General features: G+C 40.3%; 1 protein-coding gene across 1 annotated transcript; it reads right to left on the bottom strand.

Moving 5' to 3' along the window:
- Positions 1-9,316: 9,316 nt before the first annotated feature.
- Positions 9,317-18,009, bottom strand: LOC110917443 (SUMO-activating enzyme subunit 2). Its single transcript, XM_022161995.2, has 11 exons — positions 17,746-18,009; positions 17,580-17,669; positions 15,293-15,376; positions 14,989-15,207; positions 14,653-14,754; positions 13,298-13,756; positions 12,915-13,144; positions 11,818-11,911; positions 11,413-11,595; positions 10,228-10,325; positions 9,317-10,132 (listed from the first exon to the last, which is right to left on the bottom strand). Exons 1-11 carry the CDS (start codon positions 17,776-17,778, stop codon positions 9,781-9,783), a joined length of 1,944 nt encoding a protein of 647 aa, XP_022017687.1. The 5' UTR covers positions 17,779-18,009; the 3' UTR covers positions 9,317-9,780.
- Positions 18,010-23,218: the final 5,209 nt, after the last annotated feature.

Below are 23,218 nucleotides of genomic sequence, written 5' to 3'. Positions count from 1 at the left end.
GCGGAGAAAGTTAAGGCTGCCACTGCTGAGGAAGCGCGTGATGTTAGTACTACCGCCCTCAATGTAGCGCAGACTAACTATTCTGAAACCCAAGGCATAGTTGATACGCTTGTCTCTGAGGCCGAGTGGATGCGCAACCGCGGAGTAGTGCTGGTATGCTATTCTTTTGTCCTTTGGAAGTTGTGTTTGGGAATTGTTTTTAATGCTCATTTTACGTTGTAGGTTGCCAACTCTGTGCTTAATGCTGGAGAGCTAGATCGCGCTGTTGCTGCTTTGACGGATGTCGCGCGCGCAGTTGGTCATCGAGGAGGGTATCTGGAATGTGCCCAACATGTCGAGGAGGTGTTTGGACAGGAGTTTGACGTGAGTCATTGTTCGGTGACCGACCAGGCTAGTGCCGAGTTGACACGTGCTGAAAATGCTTATCATAACCTATCACTGCCTGTGATGGACTTAGTCGCGAAGATTCTAGAGCATGATGACTGGTGTCAGCGCCTCAAGGCCATTCTCGACCCACCGTAACTGTTGAACTGTCAGATGAAGAGGAGCCAGCTGGTGATGATGGTGGAGACGATGATGATGACGGTGGAAACGATGGTGATGACGGTGGAAATGATGGTGATGACGGTGATGAAGGCGATCAACGCGATGGTAGTGATGAATTTGAATAGGTTCTGTCGATAGGCTTTGTGCCTTGTAATTTTGTTTGTTTTGAATGTAAACTTATGCGCGGTCGCGCTTGTTTTAAACTGAATGAATGTTATTTGTTCTTTCCCGTTACAATTATTGCACTGTTGTTAGAAACTTTGGTTAAGTTAGCTCGAATAAATGTAAGTGTCTCTCTTGTGAGTGCAATTGCCCGGTCTCGCGCTCTGTTCGCGGAGGACCTTGCAGGCGTTCCCATTTGAGGGCTCGTAAGTCACTGGAGTGTTTTCGTGCTAATCAGAAGTTTAACATGCATTTGTAACGAAAGAAGTAATGGAAAACATGTCGTATGCTTTCATTGACTTGGAAACAGGCACTTAGGCCAACGTACATTAATTGTAAAGGGCGCATGGCCAACATAGGAAAGTAAAAGGCGCAAGGCCGAGAATAATTACATATAGCATTTGCGCAGTTGTTGCGCATTCCACGTTCGCGGTATGATGTGACCATCTAGGGTGCGTAACTTGTAAGCCCCTTTACCCAACACTTCGTGAACCAAGTATGGGCCTTCCCATTTGGGTGCTAGTTTCCCTGGGCGTTCAGCATTTGACGCTTCATTGTCTCGGAAGACGTACTCTCCTGGAGTGAAGGTACAGATACGGACTCTTGCATTGTAGTACCTTTCCAGTTGTGTTTTGTACTTGGCTTCTCTAATTCGTGCGATTTCGCGCCTTTCTTCTAGCAAATCCAAGTCAAGACATCGCTTTGCCTCGTTGTCGATTGCGTTGACTGTTGTCAAGCGTGGGGAGGGCAGGCCAACTTCCGCCGGGATAACTGCTTCTGAGCCATAGACTAGGCTAAAAGGGGTTTCGCCGGTACTTGTCTTTGGCATGGTTCGATGAGCCCACAAGATACTCGGGAGCTCATCCACCCAGCCTCTTCGCTTTGTGCCCAGTCAGGCCTTTATCCCATCGACTATACACTTGTTCACACTTTCTACCTGCCCATTGCCTTGAGGATGTGCAACAGAGGAGAAAGTGTGTTCGATTTTCATCTCTTTCATCCACTTCTAGAGGTCTTCAGACGCAAAGTTTGTGCCGTTGTCGGTTACAATCTTGAGTGGTAGGCCAAATCTGCAGATGATGTGTTCCCAAATGAACCTGCGCACCATCATAGCTGTCGTTGAAGCGAGAGCTTTGGCCTCCACCCACTTCGTGAAGTAATCGACGGCCACTATTATAAATTTTACGGCGCCAGGAGCCTCTGGGAAGGGTCCCACCATGTCAATGTCCCACTGCTGAAAAGGCCAAGCAGTGGATACAGGGATAAGATCGTTTTTGGGGCGCAGGGTTTTTGGAGAGTGTCGCTGACAGGAATCGCACTTGCGCAACTCCTTCAGGGCATCAACATGCATCCCTAGCCAGTAATATCCGGCGTTCATAATCTTTGCGACAACCATGCGTGGACCTGCATGGATGCCACAGATCCCTTCGTGGATCTCCCTGATCAGGTAATTCGCATCTTGGGAGTCCACACAGCGCAGCAATGGTCCCAAGAAGGATTTTCGATATAGAATACCATCATTCATTTCATAATGCAGGGCCTTGTTCTGAATTTTTCTCGCCTCTGCCTTGTTCTCAGGGAGTATCCCCTCTTGCAAATATTGGATTATAGGGGTCATCCGGGACGGTTGCCCTACTTCGATCACGTTGACTTGTCGTAGCAGGACTGATGGATTCTTAAGTATTTCGATTCTTACATCTTTAGCAAGATGTTGAAAGGAGGTTGAAGCAAGCTTGCTCAACGCATCCGCTGGTTTGTTTTCAGAGCGGTTGATGTGGATTACTTTGTGAGACTGGAACTGTTGAAGCAACTCTTTCGCCTGCTCTAGATATAGGGCCATAACCTCGCCCTTTGCATCGTATATACCGTTAACTTGGCTGGCTATCAGGAGTGAATCAACGTGTGCTCGTAAATTTTTAGCTCCCATTTTGATGGCGAGACGTAAGCCTGCCAGAAATGCTTCGTATTCCACCTCGTTGTTGGTGTTTTTAAAATCCAACTTGATGGCGTAAGTGAATTCATGGTTTTCGGGGCTCACGAGGCGCAATCCGGCTCCCGCGCCGTCCTCATTTGAGGCCCCATCAGTATAAAGCATCCAAGTCTCATTTGTCACGTCTTTTCCGGGAGTCTCCACCAGCTCACATTCTTTGATTTTATCAATTGAGACTTCTGTGATGAAGTCAGTTAGGACTTGGCCCTTGATGGCTGGGTGCGTCCTGTACAAAATGTTGTGGCCCCCCAGTTCGATGGCCCATTTTGCTAATCTCCCGGATGTTTCTGGTTTTTGCAATATCGTGCCGATGTGGAAGTTTGTAAGCACGGTGATCACATGCCCTGTAAAATATCTGCGCAGCCTTCGGGAGGCGTGTAGCAGCGCAAGTACCAATTTTTCCATCGTGGAATATCTTGTTTCCGGGTCGGTGAGTACCCTGCTGACGTAATAAATTGGAGTTTGGACTCCATTTCTTTCCACCAGTAATACCGACCCTACTGCCTTATCCGAAGAAGATAAGTACAGTATGAGCGGCTCTTTCTCAAACGGTGCAGTCAGGGTGGGGAGCTCAATCAAACATTCTTTCATTTGCTGAAAAGCTTTCTCTGCCTCAGGGGTCCATTTGAACTCTTGTTTCTTCACACAGTTGCGCAGAGTACTGATAAAAGGGTACGATTTCGCGGCGTGATTTGATAGAAAGCGGTTAAGCGCGGCCAGACGATCGGCCAACCGTTGCATCTCTTTGATTGTTCGCGGCGATGGCATTCGCTCTATTGCCTGGACTTTCTCTGGATTCACCTTAAAGCCGCCGTTTGTGACTATGAAGCCTAAAAACTTCCCCTCTTCCATGCCAAAAGAACACTTGGCTGGATTCAACTTCATATTTACGCTGCGCAAAGAATTGAACGTCTTTTCGATGTCCTTCAACATTTGGTCCTCTTCGGGACTTTTGACCACTAAATCATCGATGTACACTTCGATATGCTTTCCGATATCTCCCGCAAAGGTCTTATCCATCAAGCGCTGGTATGTGGCACCAGCGTTTTTGAGGCCGAATGGCATCTTTGTGTAGCAAAAAATCCCAAGATCAGTACGGAAAGCTGTCTTATCTTCATCCTCGAGCTTCATTTGAACTTGATGATACCCCTTGTAGCAATCCAAGAAGCATTTCCATCAGTAAGGCGCGAGGGAGTCTATTTTTTTGTCGATCTCAGGCAAAGAATAGCAATCCTTAGGGCATGCCTTGTTGAGATCGGTATAGTCCACGCACATTCGCCATCCACCGTTTGATTTTTCCACCATTACTGGGTTCGCGACCTAACTCTGATATCGTACCTCTCGCAAAATTCCAGCTTTAAGCAGCTCGCATACTTGTTCATACATTGCTTTTGTTTTATCTGCCCCTAAGCTGCGCCTTCTTTGGACCTTTGGTTCAACGGAGGGGTAGGTGTTTAAGCAATGTTCAGTTATGTTGCGCGGGACACCGGTCATATCTGTCGGGGTCCAGGCAAAGATATCCATATTTCTGAACAGCAGTTGCTTTAATTGGGTCCTGATATCTGACGAAATGGCGTGTCCAATTGTCACTGTTTGCTCTGGGTATTTGCGGTTTAATACCCACTTTTCTGGCTCAGTTGCTGAGACCTTCACCGCTTTTGTTGGGCGCAATTCTTCGGTTGACATTACTTCCTTCTTAGCATAGATGATTGCCACTCCCGTCTTGGTTGGGAACCCTATAGCTGAATGGGGAGTTGAAGTCACCATGTTCAGCTCGCCCTGGGTTTCCCTTCCAATCAACACATCGTGCCTCGATTTGACGGGCATCACCATGAAATTCACGCTTGTTGTTCTTGAATGCTTCCCATCAGAAAGCGTGACGGGAAAACTGATCTGACCGAGTGGAAAAACCATCTCGTTGCAAAATCCGGACAAAGGATAATCAACTGGCTCGAATCTCGCTTTGTCTTCTTCATCAAACTGATTAAAACACTGTTCATAGATGATGTCAGCTGTACTTCCTGGATCAATGAATATGTACTCCATTTCATAGTGGCCGATAATGCCGGTAATGACGACGGGTCGTGTGGCGCGAGAACCGCCGCGCACTACCGGGAAAATGACCTGTTGCTCTTGCCAGGAAGGTTCATAAGGACGCTTGCCTTTCTCTTTTGCACTGTATCTTGGTCCGTTGACCATGTGGGTCTCTAAGCGTCGGACTTTCTTGTGATTTCCTTCGTCGTGGTGCTGGAGCTGACGAGTTTCTTTGCGCACGTTTTTCACCAAGTGGCTTAGCTTTCCGCTCTTCAGCGCTTTCTCAATCTCTTGGCGCAAACTATAGCAATCATCGGTCAAGTGTCCTGAGTCTTTGTGAAAATCACAGTACAAGTTGGGGTCCTGCCCCTTCTTGTTTGTCATAGGCCTGGGAGCCTTGAAATCATGGTTCTCCGTCACCAACACCTCTTTTGGCGTTTTTATGAGCGGAGTCCAGTGCTGGTCACGATTATCATCTTTGACTGCTTTCCTGTAACCGATTCGGTCAATTGTTTCACGCGCGTCCTCTCTATAGCGCGGCCTTTCATCATGGCCCCTTGATCTCCCAGACTTCCAATCATTACCCTTGTATCTGTTGCGCCTGTTGTTGTCGCGCGTGTTCCCTCTGGAGAATCGATCTTCAGAGTGATAACTTTTGTTCCCAGCGAGTGATTCTTCGGTTTGCGCAACAATTTTTGCGGCTTCCATGAGTTTATCCCATTCTTTTGGCATTCCGTCTTTGCCTATGATAGTTTTGATGAGACTATCACAGCGAATGGCTTTCTTGAAGTGACAACGCATCAGTTGTTCGCTTACGCCGCCTATCTCCAAACATTCTTTGTTAAATCGGGTGATAAAATCTTCCAGACCTTCGCCATCTCTTCGCCAGATGTCTTCTACTTCAGTTGTGTCGCGCTGGTAGCGTCGTTGTTAGCTGAAGTAGCTCAAAAACTGTGTCTTGAAATCTACCCATGATTTAATCTTTCCCGGAGGAAGGCTGTCGAACCAGGCGCGAGCAGCCCCGGTAAGAGTTTGAATAAACAAGTGACACCACATAGGCATGTTCCAACCTCCCATGCAACCTACACTTGTGAAAGTTCTGACGTGATCATCGGGATCAGTCAATCCATTGAACTTCCCGACCGTCGGAGGTAACTTTTCTTTTGAAAGCGGCGCGAGTGCGATTTTTGGAATGAACTTAGAATGCTCCGCAGCTTCCGCTGGCCTGTAGGCCAGGCGGAAATCTCTTTCAGCTTCTTCTGTGTACCCGACATGCTGTCGTGGTTTGAAGTACTCATGGTTCCTCTGCAAGCGGTTGAAGACTGATGAGCCCTCATCATCTTCCCAAGTTGGATCATTCGGGTCTGTCTCCTCCCACTCGTTGTTCATGTTGCGCGGCGTAACCCGGCTATGAACAGGACCTCTTTGAAGGTTTGACGGATAGTCATAGTAACTTTCTGTTTCTCCCCTTGTGTCACGCGTGTCATGCACGCTTAGACGCCTGGTAGGGGGTGGCCTGTTGATTCTGCCTTGGAGATTTGACGGTGGGGGCATCTGGCGTGCTCCCTGACTTTGAGGAGTGACCAAGGACGGTTCTGCCGTCAAGACTGCTTGCTGTGCAATCAGAGATTGGTACGCTGCGTTGATTGTGGCGATATTCTTGGCATACCATGAGGCTGGAGTTTCACCTTCTGGTAGCCCTAGCAATGCCGAAACATTCTGAGCTGGTGTTGGGTTTGAAGGTCCCTCGCCGTTATTTCCTGGGGTGACCGTCTGAGTGATGCGGGTGATGCTCCCGCGCGGGCCCCCAGTATTGGTTACTTCGACTTCACCAATTTCCTCAATTTGCTGGGCTTGGATATTTTGGATTCCTTCACCCAACGCCGCATTAGAGTTGGCTGCGAAGCCGAACTCGTGAATGATTCCTTGACCAGTCATGATCGAAGGACGAAAGAAGTCAAAAACTCAGAAAAAAGAAGATGAAGATGGTTGTAGAAAAAACCGGTGGGCGCCAATGAAGAAACACTGAACTAATTAGGCAACTAATCAGTTTGGTTTATGTTTCTACCATAATGGTTAATCTTCTAATGAATATCTGAGCTCCGACTTGATGTTTAAACCTGCAAAACCGAACACCGTTACTCGTCAAGAGTGGAATGTGGGGGTTTCCCTCTTAACCGGGCTCCGGCGTGAGAATAAGCGACTGCTTTGGGAGGATAATTAAGTGTTAAGAGTGAGAGTAGAGGGAATAGAATGTTTAACCTGTGGAGTAAGGTCTCTATTTATAGCCGGAGATGTGTAAGAGGGTATGGGCTGATGGGCCTTGGGCCGGTGATTAGCAACATAATGGATATGCTCTTTGTCTCACTGGGGTCGACCGTTTAGTGGCTTCTAGAAGCTCTTCGGCGCTGGCGCGCCTTGATTGGAGCCACGTGTCATTGTTGTCGGCCCTGTCGTCCTTCTGCCATCAGCAGACAAGTGGAGATCGTGGGACAGATGTCTCCGTCCTCTGATTGGTGCCACGTAGGCGTCCTTGAGTACTTCTCGTCAGACGATCGTGGCGCACGATTGAAAAGAGCCTGCTGGATGCTCATTGGCTCTTTTTCTCTGCCACTTGTACCTGGTGTACTACCTGGAGCGGCTTTACGCTGCTTCCTTGTGTGACTCTTGCTGAGCACGTAACTGACTTGCGCGAGGTTTGGGGTTGACTGTGTGCTCCTTCAGTATGCTAAGTGCTGTTATCGGAGCTTCTTGTCGGCTAACCCTCGCGCGGTGCAGTATAGGAGATGTGTAACTCGCGCAAGGCTCATGGTAGAAAGTTGTGAATAAGGAGTATGGTTCCTCGCGCAACCTTGACGGAGGTTTGCGCGGCGTTTTTTGGGACCATATCCCTTCAGCTACAAAGTCTAAAACACCTAAAAAGTGTTACAAACCATAGAAATGTGATATATGACAATTCTAATAATTAGGGTAAAGAGTATAAAAGTAAATTGAACAATTCTTAGTTGAAATGTATTTATTTATACATATAACAATATAGTATACTCATATTTTTTTATACCGAAGAAGAGTAGGGGGGATACACCTGTGAGAACGACACAAGCATGTTTCCCGCCCTCCCAACCAAAAACTAGCACGTCAGCCGGGCGTAGGGTGGACCTCCCTTCCGCCGGGTCTGTAAGAAAATTAACCGGTGCCTCTTTCTTTGCCGAGATCCCTGCTCGTCTGAGAATATCCATTAACGTGTCTCGAACAAAGTCATGGCGATACTTAAACCCCGGCAACTCTCTACAGTGTAACGCATGCTCCCCATATTTATCTAGGCATGCGTTACGGCAGACTGGGCAGGTTTCATCATTCAGGAACATAGGGATCATCAGACGATACTTAAGGATTGACCGGTACTACACCGCCGACATACGTTGACCCAGACCTTCAATAGGAATAACGGTTAAGAAATCCTGAGCGTGAGACCTTTGTAGGCATTCAATGACGACTTTTTGACGCCGGAGGGGGGGGGGGATGGAAATCTTCTCCCAAACTTTGTGCGATTCGACAACAAAGGGCATTCGCCAAAGTTTTCTGTGGCTTTTTGGGGGCGGTGTCTTTGTTAGAGAAACCGCCGAGATCAAAATCAGGTAGAGATTCATGCAAGCGTTCCAAGGCGCTGGCATAATCCGGGTCAATATTAGCAATCCCGCTGTTATGTAAGATGTGGTCCTACAACTCCCAAGATTGAGACCTGGATAAAAAGATGTTTGTTGTTATGGTGCAACTTTTTTTAGAGTGACATTTAAAAGAGACCTGTGAACTTGCATGTAGGATTCTGAATTTACCTTTATCCCTTAATTCAATAAAATCAATCAATAAATTTAAAACACATATCATAAAATTTTCACACTATTTAATCTCATCCATTAATTATTCTAACCTAAATGCCTACATTATTTCATACACTTTTTTAGAAAAAAAAAAATAAAAAAAAACACTTTGTAACTAAACCCCACCTTCATCACCTTACATGATTTTGAACACGATCACCTTACATGATTTGAAAATTATAATGTATGGAAATTTTACAAACTTTGACCGCTTTTATGGAATTTAAGGCCTTTATATACCGTTTTTGCATTTACATCTTAGAGCATTCATCTGATCCCTTATCAGTTATCATCATTCCTATAATTACACTAAAAATCACTATATTTCTTCTTTTTAATTAAAAAATATTTTTATACCTTTATTATTACATTTTCTCTCTCCTCCACCCACAACCACTATAAAAATATTAAAAAAATTTAATAAAAGTAAATAATATCTCCCTAAATATACAGATAACAGTAATATATACTCTCTCACAACCACCTTTTATAATATAAACAAACTCACTCGCAAATTCACAAGGAGTCAGATGTGAATGCTCTTAACAATTTAAACAATTAGTTCCCATATGTCTTTAACATGTTCATTTTCGAACTTGCTTTTTTTTCTGCTTAAAATGACTGTTGAATTAACACCATTAAATATATCTGCCACCAACATCAAAACATGAAACTTCGCATTTGAAGCATATATAAACACAAATTTAAATCGATAAAACGAATTACAAGATTAACTATAAATTCACACCAAATGTCATAAAATACATGCATCATTTAACATAAACACTAGTTTCAAAAAGATAACGCCTTGCTAGCCTAAGTTACCTGTTTCTTTCTCTTCTCACTGACTGAAACTCAACAGCAACAAAAGTATAGAAACACTAACCAACGGTCAGGATTTAATCACACTAGTTTTTAAGAAAAAGTTTAAGAAAAAAAGTCTCTGTTGTTACAGCCTTCATGTTCGGTTCGGTTCGGTTCTACTTACACCAAAACCAAATCCTTAGTTTCATACGCATAAAACTAGCAATAAAAACGAGTCAAAAACCGAAAAAAAAATGGAACCTTTACCTGATATTGAGCCGTTATACTGACAACCGAAACAAAAAGTTTGACCGGTGGCTCCACAATGACATAAATTAGGGTATCAAAAGATCAAACTACTGTTTAACTGGCAGTGATGTCATCATCATTCCCGTCATCAAGCATAACGATGACATCATCACCATCGTTTTTCTCAGGTATTTTTTTAGCCCGTTTTTCATCAATTGGCGCTTCGGAATTCGGGACATCAGACAGTTTTCTTTTCTTTCCACCTGCAGGAAGTGTTTCAACTCCTGGTTCTACTATTGACAGCTCATCATCGGCTTCCATGACATCAGCAGATGCTGGCTTGGATGTCGATGATGTGCTGGCACCATTATTGTCGGTAGCTTCCTTATTGTTTTCCGCTGCAGGAGCCGGTGTCCATCCGTGAAGAACCATACCGTCGGGTTCCTTTTCTTCATCAAATTCTTCCCTGCAAGACATAAAGTAGTACGAATTTAGGTGGCAATTCGGTTTACCTTTAACGCGGTCAAACGGATTATAAAAAATATATATGTATTGTTATACCTGTGCTTGATATTGATGTTGCATACTAGCTCTTGTTGAAGATCCTCAACGGTAATAATTGTCCCCCCGGTGATTGCATATGGAAGCTCAGATAACACCTGTGAAGATGAATATAACGATACATATAAATTACAAGCAGCCAAGTACATTCGGTTATATTTTTATCTCAACGAATCAAATAAGCAGGTTTATGAAGAAACTTGGCTAAAACAAAATAGGTCAAAAGTAAAGAGTAGGGGTGTTCAAAAACTGTTAAAACCGACCAAAATGCCCTTAAATTCATGTTGAGGCATCAGACAAGGTAACTTGTCTTTACTAAATTCAAGGTCATTTTCATCATTCGACAAGTATCTATATATTTGGTATAAATAAAACCATAGTAATCGATAGCGAATAGCGACAAATAGCGACAACGTACCTATATGCTACGTAGCGTTAGCGATGAAATAGCGCCGGCCCGCTATTTCATGTTTAGCGATAAGGGAGTTAAAATTTCAGAAATAAAAAATAGCCATCTACATAACTTTTTTTTATATATAACGTTAGTTTTATAAATGTAAGCTAGTGAAAATAGAGGGATTAAATGTTAAAATACACAAACTAATTTTACACTTTTTATGTAAATTTTTACAAGTTTTAATTACTAAATGTGACCTAATGAAAGATAGAGGGGTTAAATGTTAAAATCCATAAACTTATTAAACCGTAGAAAGGCTCAAACGCAACAAAAACAAAAACGCAGCAGCCGCTCTTCTATTCTTCTTCATAGTTTCCAGCAAGTTTACAGCAAATTTCCGGCAGAAAATGCAGGTTTCCGGCCGGAGCAACAAAAACAAAAACGCAGCCGCTCTTCTCTTCTTCTTCATAGTTTCCAGCAAGTTTCCGGCAGAAATTACAGGTTTCCGGCCGGAACTCGTCGTCGGAATCCGCTATTTTCACGCTATTCAGCGCTATACACCATATAGCGACCATGTCTCGCCACGCTATTCGCGATAGCGGTCGCTATGGCCGCTATCGATAACTATGAATAAAACCACATATATATTGGGGTGGCCATACAGTAGCTTCAATATATGGTTATCCAATATGAGACATGTTGAATAGATGGGTGGGCCGCACATATATAATATAATATCCCTGAAAAAGCTACCATTATATCAAAATATATAAAAGTAAAAAGCGGACCTTTTCAAGATTTGCTTCGTAATTAGCGACTTCATCTTTTCCCAAATCATCACCAACTTCATAAAGAAGACCTGACCCGTGAGCGATTAAAGGCAAACTCATACCAAGTTTTGACGTAACAACTTTCTCCACCAGATCCCTCAGCTTTGCACGGTTGGTATTCACTTCAAGCAATAATGGTGTCTGTTCTCAAAATTAGATCAATTTACTTTTACTAAAAGATATATGAAGAATATAGACTGTAACTTTTATAGGGTAAGGGCATTTTTCCAAAGTGTGAGAAGTATATATATATATATATATATATATATATATATATATATATATATATATCATACTGTTAAAAGCCGAAAGTGTCACAAGTTCTCTAAGCTTCATCTATGAAAATGATAATGTTAAACTTACCTCAGAACAAACATAGCAGGATTTATTCGGCTCAAACGGCTCTACAGGCATAAGAAGCATCTTCCTTGATGGATGCTGAAGACAATACGTCATTCTGCATATTTATAAAAAAAAAGTATGTCAAAAATTGAAGACAGATTACAAGGGTTGAAAATCGCACAAAGTGCGACTCTTATTGCAAACAACCTCCTAAACAGCCTTATTCAAACATTATTGTAACAAAGATACTTTCATTTAGACAAAATAAATAATAAAGTAGACACTAATTTTTGTCAGCTTAGGTTGTGTTTTATCTGAGACGTGTTAACAAAATGAGTGCATAAAAAAGGTTTTAGGTGGAAAAACTAATCAAGCGGGTAATCTAGATAAATAATAGTAGGTTGTGTGCATTAATCCATAACGTTTTATCCCTTAAATCGCTAATTTTTTTAGTAAACTGCCATTTTCGTCCTTTCAGGTTTGGCTAGTTTTGCTACTTTTTTGCCCAAAGGTTTGTTTTTCCGCATATGGATCCAAAAGGTTTGAAACCTTGTCATTTTCATCCGGCTCGTTAACTTCATCCATTTTTCTCTGTTAAGGCAGAGGTATTTTTGTTAACTTAAAGGGCAATTCGGTCTTTTTCACTTTATGGAAAAAGTCCAAATACCCCTGAAAAGCCAAATTGCCTTTTAAGTTGGCAAAAAAGACAGAAATACCCCCAACTTAACCGAGAAAAATGGACGGAGTTAACGAGCCGGATGGATATGGCAAGATTTCAAACCTTTTGAATCCAAATACGGAAAAACAAACCTCTGGACGAAAGTCGCAAAACTGGCCAAACCTCAGGGACAAAAAGGGCATATTACTCTTTTTTCTGGCCCCTTTAGCCACAGGCACACTATCATGATTTTTAACACAATAAATATTTATTTAAAGCTTAAAAACTGGACAGAAACAATTTCAAGCAAACCCAACCTGTTTCAGGCTTAAAAACTCGCCCATTTCATCCCGAACATGTTATAACCTGTTACCCGAAAAGCCCACATTGCTACATCTAAGTATGACTAAGAAATGTTTATTGAAAACAAGATGCTTGAATTGCATAAAAGACTACTTACCGACAATTCTTTGCATCATTTTGCAGCACCTTGATTGCTTCTATGACAATCAATCCTGCAATAATAGCATTTGTCGTCGCAACTGCATGAACTATATTTCCAGCAATACCCTTAGCTTCAAAAAGACTATGCAAGGGAATGTTAAACGAAGCTGCTCGAATGTTTGCAGCAGCAGTCACAAATTCTACAGCTAGCGGGTCATCCTTGTCAAAGGTCAAGTTCCCAATCTCCTGCAAAAAAAAAATGTAAATAAGAATATTAAACTTGCTCCATAAGTAGAGGTGGCAAATGACACCATTGACTTTTAGATTATTATTGTGATGAAATTGTAGTTGTAATCATAAGGAAACACATTAAACATTTATCAAACATCTGATACAAACCTTCTGCCTCTTGGAAAAGAACAACTTCAGTGCAGCAAAGAAAACCCTAGAATTCTCCTTAAGGCTCCAAATATCTTGCGGATTCTTCAAACCCAAATACGCCATTGCAGACAACGAAGATAAATTATCATTCGCCAACAATTTGTCTACATTTCCGTTCTGTTGAATTGGTTCATCAGACAAAACATCCTTAACATAGATAGGCCTAGGTTTGTTGCGGTTTTTCCATGTTTCCTCATTGGACAAGGCGGTTTGAATATTGTGACCAAAAACATGATCGTAAATTCTGTTTGCGTACTGTTGGATGTCTTCATCTTTTCTAGGTTCGAAAATATCTTCTGAATGTTCTGATGAGGTGGCAGTGTCGTTAGAACGCACGTTGAGATCGTTATCTTGGTTTTTATCTCCAAAAAGCTTTGCAAATAGCAGGTCTTTTGCCCATACAATACAATGAACAAACTGCAAGAATGTAACAATCCATAAAAAATCCATAACAGAAAGTATAAATAAGTTAGAGAGGCTGTTTCAACCAACCACTTATGAAGGTTGACTAGGGTTGTTACTAATCTCTAGCAGGCCAAAAGCAGTTAATGCGGTAAAAAATCGGATATCGGTCAAAGACCGATATTGTATATATAGGTTATCGCAGTGGGATATCGGTAATTTTAATATCATGTAGAAGTTATATATAGCAATTTAACAGTAACAATTCAGTATACTCTCCTTCCATTAACAAATTAACCTTTTGCAACTTCCAAAACACTAACAACTGTAGCAAGTTGGAACTCATTAAAACTTAAAACACTAACAATTAACAATTGAGGCTTAAAACACTAATAGCAGCAATAAGAAAAAAAACGAATTGTAGAACTAAGAAGAAAGGTACTGATATTGGGAAAAACGGTGATATATCGGTGATAATATCGGCACTGATATTTGACACCAACATTTTACATGGGGACCGATAACCAATATATCGGTGATATATCACTGAACTAACTGCATATATGTATGTATGGTGCAAATCCAATCCCATGTTGATCTAAAAAGAAAACGACTGCCAAAACATAAGCCCATGTGTTACTCCCTTTATTTCAATCGGTTTTAAAGTAAAACCCCATGTGGTCTTATATATTAAGCAAGTGGGCTAAGTTATAATTCTAACATGTTTTGTGATAAACTAGCGCGCTTTATAAGAGCAGAGTAGAGATATTGTAGTCATGTCGAAAACAACTAAGAAGTGTTCTATACTTCTATATATTAAAAGCCATGATGACATGTTCTATCATTAAGAATGGGGGCATGGGGCTAGTGAGTAAGAATGTAAGATATGCTTGTGAGGATCATATTAGTACCTTTGATGGAGTACTCGTAATAGTACACACAGGATATGTCTTTGGAGCTGGTTTAGGTTGGCATTCATAGCACTCTGTCTTACCCTTAATGTGCACAGTCACCTGAAATTAATTGAAAAAGGTAAAAAGCATTTAAAAAAGGCTTCTTTCAACACAGCCTGCTTAAAAAACATACTAGTCACATGTATACCAGCCAATATGCCTATCAGTAAACCGTTCATATAAGAAACCGCAATAGAAAAAGATACCGAAAAAGAATCATTGACTGATCAACAAAAAACCAAATGAACTTGGTCAAAGTTTTGACTTTCCCAAAGACAGGTTAATAGCATTTACCTGACCCAAAAAGCCAGTAGTACCACTTTCCACCAGAGGAACATCAGCCGCCAAGCAGAGGCGGTTCACATGACGTCTAGCATCTAAGTTGTCAAGCCCGTTTAGAACTACACTGAATTGCTTGAAGAAGTCAACATTGAAGTTGGAGTCTTTGACATTAGCATGATAAGATTTAATGTTAATCTTAGGCCTAAATCTTAGCACAGCATCACGAGCTACCTAATAAAACCAAAAATTAAAATACATGATAAGATATGCGATCATCAAGTGATAAAGATTAACAAGAAAAAAAGTAACTACTCACTTTTGCCTTGGATTGACCCACATGTGATTGGCGAAATAAGAATTGCCTATTTAGGTTGCTCACTTCTATTGTGTCCATATCAATCTGCAATTAAGTAAAGACCAATTTGCAAAAAAAATGGTTATAATAAAACCTAAACGGCATCATATTGAATGCATAAGCAGCAAAAACTTTCATAGTTCAAGGAGAATTTGAAAATTGGCTGTTTAAACAATGGATATGCTTATTGTGTTTAATGAGACTTTGCACAGACAAAACCAACAGTAGCGTGAAGCGATAGATAATGTATACAACTAAGAGCACTCACTTAAGGCTTGTTACTAGGCGGGCTCACATATTTGATATGTTTAAAAATGTTAGCTCAAGTTTGATAACTACGCGGTGATAGCATAGTTATCGATTGCGCCTGTTGCGAGCGCTATTGCGTTTAGCGATGCAAAGCGGTCTACCGGCGCTAAGTGGCTCTAGCGACTGAAAAGCGGGAAAAATAGCGACTAGGCACTTATTCCGGCAGCGACTTCCGGCGCCGGTGCTGCAACTTCTGCCGGAAACGAGGAAGACGGAAACCGAAGGCTCAAATTGATAGGAAAGAAAGAAGAGATACCTTGTTTTGATGGCGTTCATAGTAGTTTTTCTAGTGCTTTTCTGTAATTTCATGGTCGTCTAATACAGAATTGGAGTTCTGAGATTTGGAGTTCTGACGGCGGAGGTAACAATTGGGTGACGATCCAGCTATTTTAGGTTTAAATTAGTTTGTAGTTTTACAATTTAACCCCTCAATCTTTCTGTAGTTTACATTTATTCTCTAACTTGTAAATTTTTAGGATAAAAAGAGTGAAATTAGTTTGTGCATTTTAACATTTACCCCCCTCTATCTTTACTAGTTTACATTTGGTTCTTAAACTTACAAATCTATAAATATAAAGTATAAAATTAACATTATAATATATGTATATAATTATAAATAGCTATATTTTTATTTTTAAAATTTTCTACTACCTTATCGCTATACACAAAATAGCGGGCGCTATTTCGTCGCTATCGCTACGTAGCATATAGGTCGTCTATCGCTATTGACCGCTATTTGCTATCGATAACTATGGGTGATAGATGCTTGGAAGTAAAAAACATCAAAAAAAGAACAACAGAAAGCATAATGCACTAACTGCCCAAAGGCCTTTCAGAGACATCTCACATAGATAATTACATACATGGTTGTAAAAATCCTGACTAGCATCCAATTAGTCGCCTATTAATCGCTAGTCCTCCGTTCACCGAGTAATTTTCCTCTAATCGGCCAATTAATCACTAGACGGTCAACGGCAGCCCTAAGCAGTCCTAATCGGCCAAAAATCCGTGATTCCGGAAGAATTCCGGCCAATGACCGGTGATTTTCCGATCAAACCTTGTAAATTTCGGTGATTAATCTAGTCTATTAAAAAAATGAGCCAATGAGGGACTAAAACTTGTCTTGCTAAAAAATTACACATAAAAATGTGTGTGTGTGTGTATAAAACTGAAGATTACATAAAAAAATCCCAATCGCTAGTCCGTACCCTACCGACCGACTAGCGCCTAGCAATCTCTCGTGTTCTTTACTGTTTTTCTGTTTGTGTTTGTTTGTTTATTGCTCATGTGATCCTAACAACCTATGCCAAGTTTAAAGTAAGAATGCAAATCTAGACCTAACAAACCATGTACGTTGCTCTAACTAACCACTTGACAGCGTTAACTGCAAGTACACTTGAAAAAAAGTTCTTCGCACAAGCAAGAAGCTAAAACCACCAACTCGGTAGCCATAATAACTTTACCTTCTCTATTACATACTCCAACAATCAAAACTAAAACTCATCAAAAGCATAATCCTACTCAAGTATCACAAACTAACCAGTACATAATCTTCATCCAAATCCAGTCAAGTTAGCTGACACAAACAGCTAAACACAGACAAAAAAAAAAACAAGCAGAAAAACCATTTGAACATATAAACACAATTAATCATCATTAAATTAAACAAAAATGATAAAAACTGATACAATTACTATTTACTATCCATTAACCATATAATAAACAAATCTCCTCGTTAAATTGTGTCATAAACAAACACCAATCATACCAAAAGTCAACAAGCAAACTAAACCCTAAATCTCAAAAACCTAACACCGAGCATTCACAAACCACTAATTCCACTCAAAACAACACAATAACTCACTAACAATACAACAATAACAATAAGAATATAATAATAGCAATATAATAATAAATATGAGTGGCAAGGTTGACTTACGATATGAATATCCTGAAAACCTGAAAGAGCTAGGGTTTTGAGAAGCTCGCAACCGATACCACCAGCACCGACCATAAGCACTTTGGCATCCTGAAAACAGCGAACAATTGAGTGAAATTAGTGAAAAAGTAAACCTAATAGTTGAATCGAAGCGATGATTGAGTACCTTAATTGCAGATAACTGCTGTACGGAGGCCATTGAAGCGTGTGTGAGAAGAAAAGGTGGAGAATCTGTGGGAGAAAGTGGAAAGGAAGGGAAAGGCGCCAAAAGATCTGGCCACTCTCTGTGCTCTCTCTCGTCTGCGTTGGTTCCCTATTTGACTATAGTCGTCTATAGGGGAGAACAGAAGCGAATGGGTTTGTGTGTGTGTGTTGGGCTATTTGAATCTCAGTTTGTAATTCACACGCAAAACTGTGTGTCTACATATTTGGGTGCTTTTGGGATGGTTGTTTTGAGATTAGAGAACGAAAGAAAAAAAGATAAAAAGAAAGAAAAAAAATTTATAGAGGTGTTTGGGATCGCTTTTAACTTATGACTTCATAAGTCACAAATCTTAACTTCTCATTTTCCTCTTTTTAAGGGGATGTTTGTTTTTTCTTCAAACATCTTCAAGGGAACTAATGTCTGCAGGTGCGCAGACGTTACCCTTGAAGACTGTTTGTTTTTTTTTAAAGATCTGAAGTCAGCTTCTTTCATCTTAAAAAATAAGACACGGATCTCATTCTTATAACATCTTCACAAAAACCCTACTCCTCCCTCATATCATATACGCACACAGACATCAGCCCCTCCCACATCTCCCATCTCAGACACCGCTCCTCCTCCTCCGACCAGTTTTCCGGTGACCTCCCCCTTCTCCTTCGACTATGTACTTCTTTTTTACTTCTTGATTTCTTAGACCTAATTTTTGCTTCTTGAAGCTTCTTTTTTGCTTCTAGTTTGTTAGCCCTAATTTCTTAGACCTAATTTTGCTTCTTGATACATACAAAAAATTGGTGTTAAAGTTCTTGAATGTTGAACACAAAGTAGATGTTATTGTGCAGTTTTTGTGCTTTTTTTGTGCAGTTTTTTGTGCTTTTTTATGCAATTTTTGTGCAGTTTTTTGAGCTGTTTTTGTGCTGATTTTAGAGCTGTTTTGCTGTAGTTATTGTGCAGTTTTTTAGAGCTGTTTTGCTGTAGTTATTGTGCAGTTTTTGTGCAGTTTTTTAGAGTTGTTTTGCTGCTGTTTTTGTGCAGTTTTTGAGCTGTTTTTTTTATAGCAAATTGCTGCAATTTTTATGCAGTTTTTGACAGCATGTTATATACATATTGTGATTCTTGATTGTCTTGTATGTTATGTGTGATTCAATTATAGATGGAAACTAATGATGGTCGACAACAATGGACGGATGAGGCTGTTAAATGCTTAGAAACATGTCCTGAAGAAATAGGGAGGATAGGTAGAAATGGACAAAGCTTGTGCAGGGAGTCTTGGGTTATAGTAGGGAAGAAACTCAAGGAACAATTTCACATGGATTTGACTCAAAAGCAAATTAGAAATGCTTTTGATACTATGAAATCAAAATATGTAGGATGGTGCTATTTGAGAAACAAGACTGGAAATCTATACAACCCATAAACAAATATGTTCACTTTAACTCCTCAGGAATAGGAAGATTTTAAGAAGGTGTGTATTTGTTTAGGTTTCCAGTATTATGTCACATGTTAAAGTGAAAATACAGTCCCTATTAATTTGGCGCAGGGTCACCCGAGGGCAATGTCATTAAAAACACGCCCGTTGCCTCATCTTGACCTTCACATAGTTGTGTTTGAAGGGCTTAGTGCTACAGGTGGTAATCAATGGACATCTACTCAAACATCTGGAGTTTCATCATCCCCACATGTCCAAACACTTCATATACAAGATGGTAGCTTTCATAATCTAGAAAATGATGATGGAGACTCTCATGAACAAAGTTTTCATAATGGTGATGAAGTTCCTACCAATAACAAGGCTCAAACATCTAATGATAATGAAACTAGGCCTAACAAAAAGGCTAAAACCTCTAAGACCACCATTACCCTGGATGATTTGGCTAAAGATATGCAACAAGCACTCAAGCATATGGTGAAAAGCATGGAAGGACCATCAACTGACGAATGCTATGAGAAGTTGAAATTAGTTGGGTTAGAGCCTATAGATCCCTTGTTTTTGGCAGCATTTAACATTTTTGGTCAGTCTATACAAATGAGACAGGCATGGATGACATTGCCATCGGACCTTGAGGTGTTGAAAGGGTGGATTAAGATGACCGGGACGACATTGGGGATGTTCAAGTAGGGAGGGATATCGGTATTTGTTTTTTTGGTGTGATTCATGTTATGTGACTCGTATTATGTGAACCGTTATTTGCTTTATATTTTGAACAATTATGTAAGTTGACACCGTTATGTGTATTGTATTGATAGTTTGGCAAATTGAAGCTGTTTTTGTGCAGTTTTTGGGTTGTTTTGCTGCAGTTTTTGTGCATTTTTTGTGCAGTTTTTGTGTTGTTTTTATGCAGGTTTTTAGTGCTATTTTGCTGCAGTTTTTTTGCATTTTTTGTGTAGTTTTTGTGCTGTTTTTTTGCAGGTTTTTAGAGTTGTTTTGCTGTTGTTTTTATGCAGTTTTTGAGCTGTTTTTGACAGCAAATTGTTGCAGTTTTGGTGCAGTTTTTTACAGCAAATTTCTGCAGTTTTTTGTGCAGTTTTTTAGCACTGTTTGAGCAGCTTTTTGTGCAGGTTTATCATGGATTATAATCAAAAGTTATTGCTCCTCATTGTGATGTTCTTATATCTTCGATACTTTTGGCCGAGAAATCCCAAAAGAAAAAGAGATAACACATCTCCCTTGAAGAAAAAATGGCTATGTTTTTTATGATGCTTGGTCACAATCAACGTTTTTTGGTTATTAAGCGTAGATTTCAACACTCGAAACAAACAATTCATAAGTATTTTCATGAAGTATTGGCAACAATGATGGAGTTTGCTAAAGAGGTTATAGTACCAACATCTTTTAATCCTAATCCAGATATTCCAGGGCGTAATAAAAGATTACAACGAGTTTTTAAGGTACATTATACAAGTTCTATTGTGATTTCTTTCCATGTATATTATTAACAATTAAATTCTATATAGGGAGCGATTGGTGCACTTGATGGAACTTTGATACATGCTATTGTCCCTGTTCAGAAACAACATTTGTATAGAGGAAGAGGAAAAGGCGAGTTGTTATCAAAATGTTTTGGCCATATGTGACTTCAACATGGTATTTACTTTTCTCGTGGCCGGATGGGAAGGAGTAGCACATGATTCTAGAATATTGTCTGAATCTTTAACAAATGCTAATGCACCATTTCCACTTCCTCCTCCGGGTACATATTTACGATCTCAACTTTATTATTTATATTACATATATAGTTTTAAGATGATGTGTGTATTGTCTGTTTTAGATAAATATTATCTATGTGATGTTGCGTATGCACACACTCGTGGATTTATGGCACCATATCGAAATGTGAGGTATTGGCTTGGAGATTTTTGCCGAAATCGTGCATTGACCGACAAAGAAAAATTCAACCACGCACATGCAAAACTTAGAAATGTTATTGAACGTTCTTATGGGGTATTAAAGGCACGTTTTCCAATATTAAAAAAATGGCCCCCTTTCGTTGCTTACACAACGAAATGTTACGATTGCATGTTTTGCGCTTCACAATTCCCAAATGTACGCCTTCAAGATGGAGATGAACATGCACAAGATGGTGGTGAAGAAGAAGTAGCTTACCATGGAAGTGCAGCGGACCGTGAATTCATGAGTCAACTTCGAGATCAGATAGCACAATAATTAATACAAAACAATGTACTTTGAGTTTATTTCACTATTTGTGTTTTTAAACTTGGTTTTATTATTATATTTTTTTATGTAATTTGTATGTTAAATGGCTTCTATCTAGTGAAATAAGTTTGACAGTTTACATATTTTCAGTTTATGCAGACAGTATCAACTTATAAAAACAAACAGTCTTATATTTTCAGCTTGCAGATCTTCAGACCACATCTTCAGTTGCAGACATAAAAACAGATGAAATCAGCTTGCAGACAGTTTATGTCTGCAAAAACAAACAGCACCTAAATCATCAAAACTCTTTTTTAACCCATTATTCAAACATTATCAAAATGACTTATCAACTTTTATAAGTCAATAAGGTAAAAGTAGCTCCAGAATAAGCTAACCCAAACACCCTCTACATATATTTTTTTAGTAAATTAAACGGTTTGTCCTTTAACTTTACACCAATTTGCATCGTGAGTCATTTATCTCTAGAAATTACATCATGTGTCCTTTATTTGAAACTTTTGCACACCACGTGTCCTTTACACTAATCTCCATCCATTTTCTTGGTCAAGACTAGTCATGTGCCCCTCATGTGGGAGTAAAACTGTCATTTTTATGCAAATTACATGTATTATCCTTTAAAAAAAACATTTCATGTTAATGTATGCATCCCATTCAATCATCTCCTCATCTTCTCACACACAACCATCTGAATTTAAACCCTAACAATCCTCACACGCACCATGGATAATCCTCCAGATAATCGTCAAGAACGATTCTTCATTCGTGAACATCTCGAACAAGAAGATATTAATGAGATTTACGGTAATACTTTATGTATTTTGGAACTCGTTCTTTTGGTTGTTTTAACAATATGGTCTTTTAGAACTTGGTCTGTTGGTTGTTTTGGTTTGTTGGTTGTTTAAACAATAGCCTAATATGGTTGCTTAAACAATATGGTATGTAGGGTAGGAGTTGGTTATAAAGTCCATTTTTCCTACAAATTGTAGGAAGTGTTCTAAGGGTGACATGTGACATTTAGAGATTTTATATTAATGGGTATAAAGGTAATTGAATAATTAACTTATTTATGGAAAATTTATTTCTTAACAAAATAAGGAGATTTTTAAGGAAACAATATGGGTCTGTTTGGTATGGAGTAATGGAATGGACGGAGGAATTGAATGGACGAGGTAATGGAATGGACAAGGTATTGGAATTGATCATTACCATTCGATGTCTTGTTTGTTTACCATGTGAGAATGGAATGAACCATTACTCTTTGTTGTTTGGTATGCGAGAAAAGATGAATGAATAAAATCGGATGGCGGTGGTCAGTGATGGGGGCGATGATAGGTGGCAGTTGTAGCGGCGGCGGCGGTTGGCGGTGGTGGTGGGTGGAGACGGTGACGGGTGGTGACAGCGGCGGTGGTCGGAGGTGATACTGGCGGCGACGGTGGTCGCATGTGGTAGCGGTGGTGGGTGGTGGCGGTTGATAGCGGTGGTTGAGGTTGTTGGCAACGGCGACGATCGGAGGTGGCAGCGGTGGCGACAATGATCAAAGGTGGGTGGTGGCGGTGATCGGAGGTGGCCACGACGATGGTGGGTGGCGGCGACGACGGATAATGGTGGTGGTGGGTGGTGGCAACGATGGTGGGTTGTGGTGTTGTTAATGAAGGGTGAAGAGAGAATGGAATGGAAAAAAACAAGGGGGGTGGCAGATGGAATGATTTTGAGGGAATGGAATGCATTTTGGAATGAGCGATTTCATTCCATCGACCA

The sequence above is a fragment of the Helianthus annuus genome, chromosome 16 (assembly GCF_002127325.2).
Source record: "Helianthus annuus cultivar XRQ/B chromosome 16, HanXRQr2.0-SUNRISE, whole genome shotgun sequence".
Classification (NCBI taxonomy): Eukaryota; Viridiplantae; Streptophyta; class Magnoliopsida; order Asterales; family Asteraceae; genus Helianthus; species Helianthus annuus.
Note: the sequence above shows the minus strand (reverse complement) of the source record. Positions and strands in the feature narration are given on the sequence as shown.

What these genes read in the sequence shown, in the direction of transcription:
- LOC110917443 (XM_022161995.2), bottom strand. Translation starts at nt 17,778, where the DNA reads ATGGCCTCCGTACAGCAGTTATCTGCAATTAAG. An exon ending in GTTTTCAGGATATTCATATC is followed by an intron (nt 15,377 to 17,579) that starts GTAAGTCAACCT and finishes ACTTAATTGCAG; the next exon opens with ATTGATATGGACACAATAGA. An exon ending in TGGGTCAATCCAAGGCAAAA is followed by an intron (nt 15,208 to 15,292) that starts GTGAGTAGTTAC and finishes TGGTTTTATTAG; the next exon opens with GTAGCTCGTGATGCTGTGCT.